The following is a 13,650-nucleotide window of genomic DNA, read 5'->3' on the forward strand; positions in this document are numbered from 1 at the left end:
GGCATTGGATAGGCATATGGAGGATAGTGGGCTAGTGTAGGTTAGGTGGGCGCAACATCGAGGGCCGAAGGGCCTGTACTGCACTGTATTCTTCTAATGTTCTATTACTACCAGGGCATCCATTACTGAAAACAAGAAATAGGAAACAGTGTGGGGCATTGGATAGGCATATGGAGGATAGTGGGCTAGTGTAGGTTAGGTGGGCGCAACATCGAGGGCCGAAGGGCCTGTACTGCACTGTATTCTTCTAATGTTCTATTACTACCAGGGCATCCATTACTGAAAACAAGAAATAGGAAACAGTGTGGGTCATTGAGCCCTTCAAGGCCAAACCACCATTCACCATGGCTAATTCTCCCTCAGTATCCTTGTATCCTTTGATGTTTTTAAGATGTAGAAATGCATTCATCGGTCTTCAACGCACGAAGGCTGAGTTTTCACAGCACTCTTTAAAGTGGAAAAAAAATTCAACTCCCTCAGATAGGAAAATCTTCTTCTCCGGGATAAATGACCTAGCCTTATTCTGAGACGAACTCCCATGATTGTACGACCTGCCCTGGAAAGGGGCGATGGGAGTAGGGGGCGAATCCCGCTGCGGCTCCTTACCCGTCAGGCGAGTACTCCAGGTTGAAGGCGGCTCCGTGGGTCTTGGTGCTAAGAGTTACCGAGTCGGCAGGGTTCATGGAGCCATACAGACTGGTCATGATGCAGTGGGTCTCCCGCCCGGAGTCCACCAGCGGCCCGAGGCCGCGGCCCATCGAACGGCCACGGACCCAGGCGAACACACTGCTCTGACGGTGACGATAGCGGTAACTCTGCAAGCCTGGCTTCCCGGACAGAGTTGGCGGCGTCTTCCCGCTCATAGCAGTCCCGGAGCTCTGGCTACACAAATACACCAACCGTCACAACCGCCTTGTTTCTGGTGTCTCCTCACTCTCTTCCGGGCTCCTGCGCTGCACCCTGCACAAACGTTCCTCAGGGAGGAGCTCATCATAAACAAAGCGTGACCTTAACAGGAAAACTACAAGTTCATTGCTTGGGTAGTAACTGTAAATTTGAAATAGCTGTTCTAAATTGTTTTCAGATTAATAGCAAATAGGAGAAGAACTTTACAGATTAAAAAAAAATCAGTTTGAAATTTTAAAAATTACCAACATAGAGATATGTTGTGCCTGCGTTTTGTGGGAGCTGGTGAGAACCCCTTTGTGGGTCACAGACTAAACCTGTCACAAGTTTTAGTTGCTGGAGAAACTCTGACTCTGAGTTGAAGAACTTGAATATGAATTTAGAACACTGGGACACTTCAGGAATTAGAAGATTACATTGATACTGTGTTTCAGGAGTTTGTCACACAGACATACAGCACAGAAACAGAACCTTAGGTCAAACGAGCCTATGCTGACCAAATGTCCTAAACAAATAGTCCCAACCGCCACCATTTGGCCCATTTCCCTTTAAATCCTTCATATTCATATACCCATCCAGATGCCTTTTACATGTTGCAATTGTACCAGCATCCACCACTTCCTCTGGCAGCTCATTCCATACACTCACCACCTCACATAAATGTAAATTAAACTCCATCTGCCACTTCTCAGCACATTGGCACATCTGATCAAGATCCCATTGTACTCTGAGGTAACCTTCTTTGCTGTCTCCTTCACCTCCAATTTTGGTGTCATCCAGTTACTATCCAATGTTCCTATTTCAAATTTACAGTTACTACCCAAGCAATGAACTTGTAGTTTTCCTGTTAAGGTCACGCTTTGTTTATGATGAGCTCCTCCCTGAGGGAACGTTTGTGTAGGGGGCAGCGCAGGAGCCCGGAAGAGAGTGAGGAGACACCAGAAACATGCTCCTATGTTCACATCCAAATCATTTATATAAATGACAAGAAGTATCGATCCTTGTCACACATGGCTGATCACAGGCCTCCAGACTGAAAAGCAAACTTCCACCACCACTCTGTCTTCTACCTTGAGCCAATTCTGTATTCAAATAGCTAGTTCTCCCTCTATTCCATTTGCTCTAACCTTCCTAGCCAGTCTACCATGAGGATCTTTGTCAAATCTTTACTGAAGTTAGCAAGTTTGAGGAGATTTGTAGCTCAGATTGAGGTTCTGGATGCAAGCTCACTTGCTGAACTGGAAGGTTCATTTTCAGATGTTTCATCACCGTACTAGGTAACATCATCAGTAGGCCTCCAGTGAAGCACAGGTGGTATAGCCCACTTTTTATTTATGTGTTTAGGTTTCCTTGGGTTGATGTCATTTCCTCTTCTTTTTCTCATGGAGTGGTAAATAGGATCTAAGTCAATGTGTTTGTTGAAAGATTTCTGGTTGGAGTGCCATTCTTCTGGGAGTTCTCATGTGTGTCTCTGTTTGGCTTGTCCGAGGATGAATGTGTTGTCCCAGTCGAAATGGTGTCCTTCCTCATCTGTATGTAAAGATACTAGTGAGAGTGGGTCATGTCTTTTTATGGCTAATTGATGTTCATATATCCTGATGGCTAGTTTTCTCCGTTTGTCCAATGTAGTGTTTGTTACAGTTCTTGCAAGGTATTTTGTAAATGACATTAGTTTTGCTTGTTGTCTGTATAGGGTCTTTCAAGTTTATTAGCTGCTGTTTTAGTGTGTTGGTAGGTTTGTAGGCTACCATGATGCCAAGGAGTCTGAGTACCCTCCCCCACCCCTCATCTCTTTATCTGCAGTTCCCATTACACACACCCCCAGTCCTGAACAAGGGTTACACCCAAAACATTGACTTCTCCACCTCCTGATGCTGCCTGACTTGCTATGTTCTTCAGCCTCCTGCTTGTCTACCATGGTCAGAATAAATGGCAGAGCAGGCTTAAGGAGGTGAATTGCCTACTCCTGTTCCTAGTTCTTATCATGTATCATAAAATCTCATTTTATTTAATTTTTGCTGTCAATCTGGACAGGTAAAATCATCTCAATAATAAACATTTATCAACCAATTGAAGTTGTACTGGACTCAAAATGATTCCAGATACCAAACCTGCTGAGTTTCTCCAGCATTTTCAGTTTTGCTTTTGAGAGGTAAACAGTCTCCCCATCTGATTCTATGTACAGTAACATGATAGAAACTCTTTATCTCAAAAAGCACACAAATTGGAGAACATGACAAACAGCATTAATGAAGAACACAATGTCCACTCAGTATTGGGGATTTGTCTAATGTCATTTTACTCTAAATGACTCATCCTTTCTTTTAGCAGAAAGATTTCACAATTGAGAGCAATTCTGCTGTGTAACTGACCTTTGAAAAGAGAACAGACTAATTCGGCTCACCAGACTGAAGGCTTTGATCAGGTTTACAAAAACAACAGGTAATAGCTTCAAACTTTCTCTGCATTATGTTTGAAGATGTCTCAACTATATGTCATGCCCCTGGTTGTACAGTATATGACAAGGCCATTCAAAGTGTTGGAATCAATTATTAAAGAAGTAATAGCAACACATTTGGAAAATCATAATCTAATAAAGCAGAGTGAGCATGCCTTCATGACAGGAAAATCGTATCTGACATGAAATGATATATTGAATAAACCTAAATTGCTGTTAAGTCTTTCATCTTTTAGAATGGTGTAACAACATGGTGGTGAACCCTTCTGCTAATTAAACCAAACACTCAGAAAAGCTTGCCTCTCCTCATAATCTGTTAAAGTATGAGTGACAGAGAACTCCCAACTTCCACTATTTAAAGAAAAAATATCAATTTACTTTTTAATGCTAAAAGTGAATATTCAACGACAACTGCTTACAACTCAGAGCCTCCTTTACATTAAAGGTTTGTTACCTACCTCCCACTCTATAACAACATTGTTCCAATAAAAGAGCCTATTAAAATTACATCAACTTAATTTTCAAAACCAGACAGCGGCTGTCATCTCTGTCCTCCTTCCTCTGGCTGTAAATATCTCTGGGTCGTCTTTCGCTGTAAAGATGTTTCATATGAAAGAGGTACCTTTAACAGAGTATTTTGCAAGCAGTTACTCTGAACAATGGCAGCTGGTTGGCCTCTCTCTGGCTAACTCTCCAAAATGCCTGCTTATAAATGCCAATAAATTCAAATTCAATAAGGTTTTGGTATCTTGGGGTATAATTTAAACTGACAACTTAAATTCCAACAGTTGCGAAAACAGCCAAATGTTACATATTTTCAATTTTCCAATTCTCTGAGACTGCTAGCCAGTCACATGACGAGTGCTTGCAGGCTCTCAGTGCAAAACAATTTCACTCTCTCAAAGGTGTAGTACACACCTTCAACTTCATATTAATGAACTGTGAAACCTGCAATTCATTGTTATGTAAATCCCAGAACTTCTTTCAAGTCACATTCTCAAGATAACTTAAAGTTTTATTTTTAAAAAGTGACATCTCAGCCCAGACAATGCATCCAAAGTGTGAGTTTAGAGACTGTCTGTATCTCAATCTTGAGACACTGGTTTTATTTCCAAAGTAGGAAGTTATAAAATGTTACATGGATTGACTGCCTGAAGATTGTGTGCTTTTTGAGCAAAATACAATGTATCTGCAAATACAATTCTGCAAATGCAAATTCACCCCATAGACAGACATACTCTAACCTCACTCCTTTAATGCATTGCCCAAACTGAGATATCACCTTTTTGTTATGAAACCTCAAGTTATCTCAGGAATGTGACTTGAAAGAAGTTCTGGGATTACATTTTAATGAATCAAAACCTGCAATCTATTCTAAAAGATGAAAGACTTAACAGCAATCTAGGTTTGTTCAGTATATCAATTCAGTTGCATGACACTGTGGACTTTTGCTATAAATTCTGTCTTTTGATCCTGGTCCAAAGCTATCTGGTGAAGGAGCAATGCTCCAAACGCTGGTGTTTCCAAATAAAACCTGTTGGATTATAACCTGGTATTGTTTGATTTTTAATTTTGTCCACCCCAGTCCAACACTAGCACCTCCACACCATAATTTATTAAGAGTTTTCCAAGGAAGTCACACCCAAAATGGACAGTGGGAAAACTAGACGTGTTGTATTTGGACTTTCACATAGAATCCCAACAGTGCAAAAAGAGGCCATTCAGCCTATTGAGTCTGCGTCAAACAACATCCCACCCAGAACCCCATAATTCTGCATTTACCATGGCTAATCCACCTAGCCTACAAATCTCGACATGACGAACAATTTAACATCGTCAGTTCATCTATCCTGTACATCTTTGGATGGTGGGAAGAAACTGGAGAACTAGGAGAGAACCCACACAAAACATGCAGACTCCACACAGACAGTTGCCTGAGGTCAGAATCAAATCCAGGTCACAGGTACTGTGAGGTAGCAGTACTACTGTGTTGAAATGTACCACATAAGAGGTTAAGTCGTGAGACCGGAGTCCATGCTATTGGAGGTAGAACTTTGGCATGGATACAGAATTGGCTAATGGGCAAGTGCAAGTGTGAATAAGGAGTTCTTTTCAAGTTGGAAACCTCCAGCCACTAGTTTCCACAGGGATCAGTGCTGGAACTACAATGTTTGCAATATATATTAATGATGTGGAAAAAGGAAGTGAATGTATTGTAGCCAAATTTGCAATGACATAAAAATGGATGAAAAGGTGGGTTGTGAGAGGGATACAAACAGCTTACAGAGAGATTTTGATAGGTTAAGTAACTGGCAAAAAAGTTGGAAAATGGAATATAATGTGGGAAAATGTGAAATTGTTAATTTTAGAAAGGAGAACAAAAGAACAGATTCTATAAAATGGAGAAAAACTGCAGAAAGCTACAAAATAAAAAGACTTAAGAGATCTAGTGCACAAAACAATGCTAGCACACAGGTGCAGCAGGTAATCAGGAAGGCTAATGGAATGTTGGCCCTTATTTCAAGCAGATTGGAGCATAAAAGTAAGGAGGTCCTACTGCAGCTGTATGAAGTGCTGGTGAGACCACATCTGGAGTACTGAGCATCGTTCTTGGTCTTTCTCTCTTTAATTTCATTGGAGGCAGTTCCATGAAGGTTCACTGGGATTATCCCTGATCCAGCGCAATTTCTTATGAGCAAATGCTAGTTTCAGAAGTCTGCTCATTGGGGTTTAGAAGAATGAGAGGTGATCTTGTTGAGACATCAAACATATCGATTCTTAAAGGGTTTGACAGGGTAAATACTGAGATGATGTTTCTCCTCATGGAAGACTTTAGGACCAGAGTGCATTATAAAGGGACCGCAATTTAAGACTAAAATAAGGAGAAATTTCTTATGAAGGTTGTATGTCTTTGGAACTGTTTGCCACAGAGAGCTGCAGATAAAAAGAGTCCTTGAGAATCAGGATTATAGAGAAAGGGCAGGAAAATGGATATGAGAATGTCAATCATCTATGATCCCAGGGAATGGCACTGCAGGCTTGCTGGCCAAATGGCCTATTCTTGTTCTTATTTCTTATGGTCTCCTGGTCTTAAAATCAATTTCAACACAAATTCATTCTTTTTGTTTCATTCACCTGCCATGTCTAATTCTTGTGACTTGGAACTTATTTCTTGAAAGGATGTTGCAGATTCAATAGGAAAATTCAAAAAGAACAAAAACAGAAATTGCTGGAAAAGGTTCAACAGGTCTGGCAGCATCTGTGGAGAGAAATCAAAGTTAATGTTTCAGGTCCAGTGACCCTTCTTCAGAAATGCAAAAGGAAATTGGATAAATACTTGAAGATAATAAAATGCTGGGTTGAGAGGAAACAGTAGTGAGTGGAACTCATTGGTTGTATGTTTCAAAGAGGGGCTTCCTGTATTGCATCATTCTAAGCTCTGAAAAGACAAAGTATTTGAGATCGGCTCCACAAGACATATGCTTTTAACAGAGCTGAAAATGTACAAGCAGGATACCAAACTATCTTTCTAGTACAATCAGATCTTTTAGGCCAATAAGTCCCTGTTAGGGCTACCCATGTCTGAAGCAGCATAAAATGGCTAAAAGTGGTTCTGACAAAAAGTGGCTGAGGCAAGTTTTTATTTAGCAGAAACAGCAGCTTGCCTAGTTTTCATCTTAAACTGTATGGCTAAGTTTGCAGACGATACAAAGATAGGTAGAGGGACAGTAGCATTGAGGAGGCAGGGAGGCTGCAGAAGGATTTGGACAGGTTAGGAGAGTGAGTAAAAAAGTGGCTAATGGAGTACAACATGGAAAAGTGAGAGCGCATTCATTTTGGTATGAAGAATAGAGGCATGGACTAATTTCTAAATGGAGAGAAAATTCAGATGTCTGAGTGCAGAAACTTGGGTGTTCTTGTCTAGGATTTTCTCAAGGTGAAGTCAGGTTGAGTCAGTAGTTAGGAAGGCAAATGCTATGATGGCATTTATTTTGAGAGGACTTGAACATAAAAGAAGGGGTGTACGTCTGAGGTTCTAAAAGACTCTGGTAATAAATAAGCACTACCGTAGTTAGGCAGTAGTGTGGGGAAAAAAAAAGGAGTGTCAGACATTCTGTTCACTCTACAAAAAAAAAGGCTCTGGTCAGACCATATTTGGAGTATTGTGCAGAGTTTTGCACCCCATATCGCAGGAAAAATTACTGCCCTAAAGCATGTTCAGAGGAAGTTCTTGAGAATGGTCCCAGGAATGAAAAGGAACGTTTGAGGACTCAGGGTCTATATTCAGTGGTGTTTAGAAGGATGCTGGGGGATCTGATTGAAACTTAGAATACTGAATGGCTTGGACAGTGTAGTTGTTGGAAAGATGTTTCCAGTGGTAGGAGAGACTAGGACCCGAGGGCAATGCCTTCGAATAAAGGGAAGACCTTTTAGTACGGAGATAACGAGAAACTTCTTCATCCAGAGAAAGGTCTGCCATCCATTAGTTAACCCACCCGCCCGGTAATCGTAGCCTCAGGTTACATATTTTTAAAATGCATTCCAAGTATACAGGCATTAAAGAGATTTAACTGCATTTCTATGGATATTCAAAATACAGGTAGTTCTCCTATAACGCCGTAGAGTCATAGAGATGTACAGCATGGAAACAGACCCTTCGGTCCAACCCGTCCATGCCGACAAGATAGCCCAACCCAATCTAGTCCCACCTGCCAGCACCCAGCCCATATCCCACCAAACCCTTCCTATTCATATACCCATCCAAATGCCTCTTAAATGTTGCAATTGTACCAGCCTCCACCACTTCCTCTAGCAGCTCACTCCATGCATGTACCACCCTCTGCGTGAAAACGTTGCCCCTTAGGTCTCTTTTATATCTTTCCCCTCTCACCCTAAACCTATGCCCCCTAGTTCTGGACTCCCCGACCCCAGGGAAAAGACTTTGCCTATTTACCCTATCCATGACCATCATAATCTTGTAAACCTCTATAAGGTCACCCCTCAGCCTATTAAGCCTCTCCCTATAGCTCAAATCTTACAACGTTGGCAACATCCTTGCAAATCTCTTCTGAACCCTTTCAAGCTTCACAACATCTTTCCTATTGGAAGGGGACCAGAATTGTCCAGAGAAGCCTTGCTTAATAGAAATAATGTGGCCGATGGAAAAAGTGGGGTTGGGGCAGATAAGCAAAACATATCACTCACGATTACTCAAAAATCACCCAAAAGTCTAATACAAAGTATAGCACAGCCTGAATGAAGGTTGAAATCATATTTAATGAAACAAAAGTAAATTTAACACAGTACATTTAAAAACACGTAAGCAAGCTGCTCTCCACACAGTACCTCTCACAAAGCTGCTTTGTTAGCAGCTGACATTGGCGCATGCACAGAACAGCACGAAGACCAGCACCAACATCATGCATGCACAGTACGGCACCAACACTGGCGCATGTGCAGAATGGCGCACAGATTTCACTACATGCACAAAACAAATCATGCAAACCAATCCCCACTGGAATCATGCAATTGCCAACTGAACTAAACGTTCTCAAAAATACCATTTCTTTATTCTTCAGCGACATTATAGCCAAATCACGCTGCTGGATGCACATTATCCCAGAACGCCCTGTAAGTCAGATAGTAGCCCTCTTGCTATTGACAGGGGAGTACCAAATAACTGGAACAGGAGCTGAAGCCTGGAAACATGTTCAAATAAGAAGTATAGTGAAGGCCCCAAGATGCGATTATGGCATCTGGTCACCATCATGGGAAGACCAAGGACTGTTGATCAATGGATCATGCAGTCACATGATTAACCTGATTGGATAGGAATGCAATCAGTTAATAATGATTGGTTTGGAGCAGTCAAAAAGGGCTAAAAGAAAATGTATAACACTTTTATTTTCCCTTTTTTCAGTGACAAAGCTTTTGGATGTCCAGACATTTTCTTCCTACTGGTGTAAAATTGACAATGAAGTGTATCCAAATGTCGAGATTTATTTAGTCATTTCATCCAACTGAACCCAACATAGTTACCCCTGATATTGGCAAATACTCACAATCACACTTATGCAACCAGTTTGAACCTCCTTAACCTGATCTCAAAAGCTAGTTGCTATGAGAATCACAAATCCCTTAACTAGTTCCATAAATTCAATTAACTCAGTAAAGATGTCTTTGCGTTTTGATAAAAAGTGCCTTAAATTTAATCTTACATGAGTCCTCATCTGATCCCTTCAATGACTGGAATGAGCTTATGTCTATCTTCTCTTTTCTTTTCATAGTTTTAAGTGTTCGTTATTAGTGACAATTTAATTAAGGGACATAAGACAATGATTTTTAAATTTTTCAAATCTTGGCATATATTCCCATTGCCAGGCATTTAGTAAAGCTTTTCTGTTATTATTATTTAGATATTGTTCTAAGGAAGATCTATAATCAGATTAAGAGGTCTAAGTATTTGCTGATATTGAATCAAAGGAAATTTGCAATGTACAAGCCCAAAAACATGACAAGCCCTGCAGAGTGTCTTGTTCTATAAAAGAAAATAATTGAAGAACTTTTATTCGCTGTGTTTTCAAATAATTTGATAAATTGATAGGACACTCAAGCAAAAGTGACAATGATCCTTCATTTTCATGTGTACGCAAGGAGAGTTAAAAGGAATAGGCCATTCAGCCTGTTCCATTATTCAATATGATCATTGTTGATCAAACATTTCAATGCCTTTTACGCATCCAATCCATATAAATTTGATTATTAATGGCATAAGGGGTTATCAACTTCTACTTTAAATATACTTAAAAGTCAGTGCTTCCACAACTTTCAGAGGAAGACAATTCCAAAGATTCACCATCCTCTGAGTGAAAGTAATTTGCCTAATCTCAGTCCTAAATGGCATTGCCTTTTATTTTTCAATTAGAACTAGAGGGCATCAACTCCCCAATCAGGGGAAATGCCTGCATCCACCCTGTGTATCTAGGAAGCTGTAGTGACAGGTCTGTAAGCACTGGACTGGTAATCAAAAACCACATCCTAATATTCTAAGGACGTAGGTTTGAATGCCATAATAGCAGATGGTATAATATGTATGTTCTTTTAAGTTCAGAATTGAAAAGCTTATCTGGATAATTCAAGTATTTTAGGGAAGAAAATCTGCCACCTTCACCTGGTCTGGCCAACTTACTCCAGACCGAAAGCAATGCAACTGACTCTGAGGTAATTAGGGATGAGCAAGAAATTCTGGACAAACCAATGATGTCCACATCCCATGAACAAAAAGAATATCCCTCTATCACTTCCAGTACTTTTATAGGTTTTAATGAGATGACCTCTAACTTTTCAAAACTCCAGAGATTATAGGCCCACTTTGTATAATCACTCTTCATGGAACAATTCCATCATCTCAGGAACACGTTTAGTGAACCTTTGTTGCACTCCCTCAATGGCAATATCATCTTTCCAGATAAGGAAACCAAAACTGTACAGTACTCAAGATGCAGTCTAACCAAGCTCCTGTACAATTGGTAAGCAAGAATAGAATAGGAATTCAATCTAGCAAATGTAAGAATGGACTGTAAAGGTTTTGGCAAATAAAAATAGGAAACATTTCGCTAAGGCAAATGTGGGTCCATTAAAAAGGAGAGTCAGGACACTTTATAAGGGAAATAGAGAAGTGGCAGAGAAGTTAAATAATTATTTTGTATCTGTTTTTACAGCAAGATACAAGAAATCTCCCAGAATTAGACATCCAAGTGACAAGGGAGATTGAGGACTTGAAGGAAATTTGTATGAGTGGAGAAATTAATGGGCTCAAAGTTGATAAATCCACAGGACCTGAGTCTATATTTCCGAGCAATGAAGTAGACTGGTCAATAGATACACATGCAGGAGATATGTATGGTCACTGTCTTGTCCTTGATGGTTTCACCCACTCACAGATTACCTTAATCAAAAACTTTATAAAAATTACTGATTCTTAATTACTGGACTTTAGGCGTAAATATTTGAAGTACCAAATCAAATTAACAAACAATATCCCGGTTCTCTTTTTGCTTAAACTGCATCCAACTTCTAGATATTCTTTCTATTCCCTTTTATAGTTCCCAAAATAAGTTGTTCCAATCAAAGCTTTAACTTATCTATACTGGTCACATCTGCATTTTCCTTTCACTAACCTTATCAATTCCAAAATTGATATATTCACTTATAGCCTAACAAAATATTTCAAGTTCTCAAAACAAATTTCCTGTTTGTTTTGAGGTATCTGTTACTACTGTGGCGCCACAGCGGTTAGCACTGCTGCCTCACAGCGCCAGAGACCTGGGTTCAATTCCTGCCTCAGGCGACTGACCGTGTGGAGTTTGCACATTCTCCCAGTGTCTGCGTGGGTTTCCTCCGGGTGCTCTGGTTTCCTCCCACAGTCCAAAAATGTGCGGGTTAGGTGAATTGGCTATGCTAAATTGCCCATAGTGTTAGATGAAGGGGTAAATGTAGGGGAATGGGTCTGGGCGGGTTGGTGTGGACTTGTTGGGCCGAAGGGCCTGCTTCCACACTAAGTAATCTAATCTAGCCAATAAATTACTCAAAATATTGTTAAAATGAAATATTTGGTTTCTTGAAATGATAAATCTTGCACATTCTTTATATAACTTGCGCTTCCCAGGTTTCTAAAAGTAGCTAATTTCCATTTAGGTACTTAATATGTGCCTCTCGACCTGGCACCTCCCAGCAGAGTCTGCTTCAGACTGTTTGAATCGTTAGTATATCTGTCCAGCATAGACTTTCAGTCCAGAGACAGAGAGTGTGCACGACTATGTTCCTGTTGATCAACATTCTATTGGAGCACAACTCAACACAGTGGAAGGAGACTCAGTACACAGGTAAATGATCATTTATTTTAGCAGGTATGCAAGGAAAGCTAGTCTTACCATCATAGAGTATTAAACCAATTCTGCAAAGTTATAGACACCTTTCGTACAAAACATTATATTTCAATTCCCACTCTTTTGCCCAGATGTCTTACATTATCTATTGTTTTCCCCACAATTCACATGGGTAGAATACTGCTCCTACATTACCAACCCTTGATTGTCTGCAGGTTTCTGTCTGTTATCCAGTCTTTGTCAGTTGGTGGTTCTCATTTGCTTTTGCTATTACTGACAATAAATGACTGAAAATTTTACATGATTACATGATTAATTCATTCCATACTAGCTCAAACTAAATTGCTTAACAAGTTAATTTTAAATGGGAATTCACTTGGTGTGTAACCTGTAGACAGTCTTGATTTCATCTCGAAGATCCATCAAAAATCAAGTCCTACGAAACTAAATTTAATGAAATTTGCAATTACAAAAAATAACACATGGGTTAACAGTTCCAGTTATTAATTGGAGCTATGTACTTGCATCTTATTTTCCGGTCACTCCTCCTCTTAATTCCCATTTAAATGTTATAGTCACTGCCTTGATATCCAAAGTATTCTTTATTCAAGTGACCCTTTGCAAAATATTTTGATGTCCTCAATTGCTCTTCTATGGTTGATTTGCTTTTGCCATTAATAACTGGTTCATTAACAGCTGAAAGTTTCATGTTTTATTGACCTTTTCAAAATTATGAAGGAAGAATTTATTAGCTTATACCATGACACCAAGTTTATAAAAACAAAGTTAAACTTTCAAATCTTTCCTCATAACTGCAACTCATTCAGCATTTTAGTACATTTTTGTTGTACCAATTCCATGGCTATAATCCCCTATTATGCAAGTGCCTAGAACTCCAAATTCTCATTTTCAATACCAATCTATTGAACTACTAAAATTGTTGTTAAACCAAAACTGCCTTTCTCTTCATTTAACCAAGCAATGAGATTAAGACATTTGTACTAAACTTCAGTTAAATTCTTAGGTACATTTAAAATCAATTGATGTCTATCGCAATAGCCTGAAAATACCCAAAATGTGCCATTTTCAAACAGGAACACAACCATGTTCAACCCAATAGATGTATAAACAAACACTAAATAGATTATTTATTTTTAACAGAACTAGTATCATACAGTTTCATTTTACCTCCGACAGTATTCTGGGACTGGAAAAAAAAAGTGTCAGATATGCCCATATGACTGACATACCTGTAAATAATGGGGAGGCAATGACCTAGTCATATTATTGCCCGATAGTTAATCTAGAGACTCAGGTAATCTTGTGGGTATCGAGGTTCAAATCCCACCATGGCAGATGGTGGAATTTGAATTCAATAAAAGTCTGGAATTAGGAATC

The 13,650-nt window shown here is 39.7% G+C and overlaps 1 protein-coding gene across 1 annotated transcript in view; it reads right to left on the reverse strand.

Moving 5' to 3' along the window:
- Positions 1-974, reverse strand: part of wdr32 (WD repeat domain 32) — a 105,055-nt gene extending 104,081 nt beyond the window's left edge. The window contains exon 1 of the mRNA XM_043674550.1: positions 607-974. Coding sequence (XP_043530485.1) covers positions 607-863 — 257 coding nt within the window. The 5' untranslated portion in view covers positions 864-974. The remainder of the gene's footprint in view (positions 1-606) is intronic.
- Positions 975-13,650: the final 12,676 nt, after the last annotated feature.

This window comes from Chiloscyllium plagiosum, chromosome 32 (genome assembly GCF_004010195.1).
Source record: "Chiloscyllium plagiosum isolate BGI_BamShark_2017 chromosome 32, ASM401019v2, whole genome shotgun sequence".
In the NCBI taxonomy this organism is placed as follows: Eukaryota; Metazoa; Chordata; class Chondrichthyes; order Orectolobiformes; family Hemiscylliidae; genus Chiloscyllium; species Chiloscyllium plagiosum.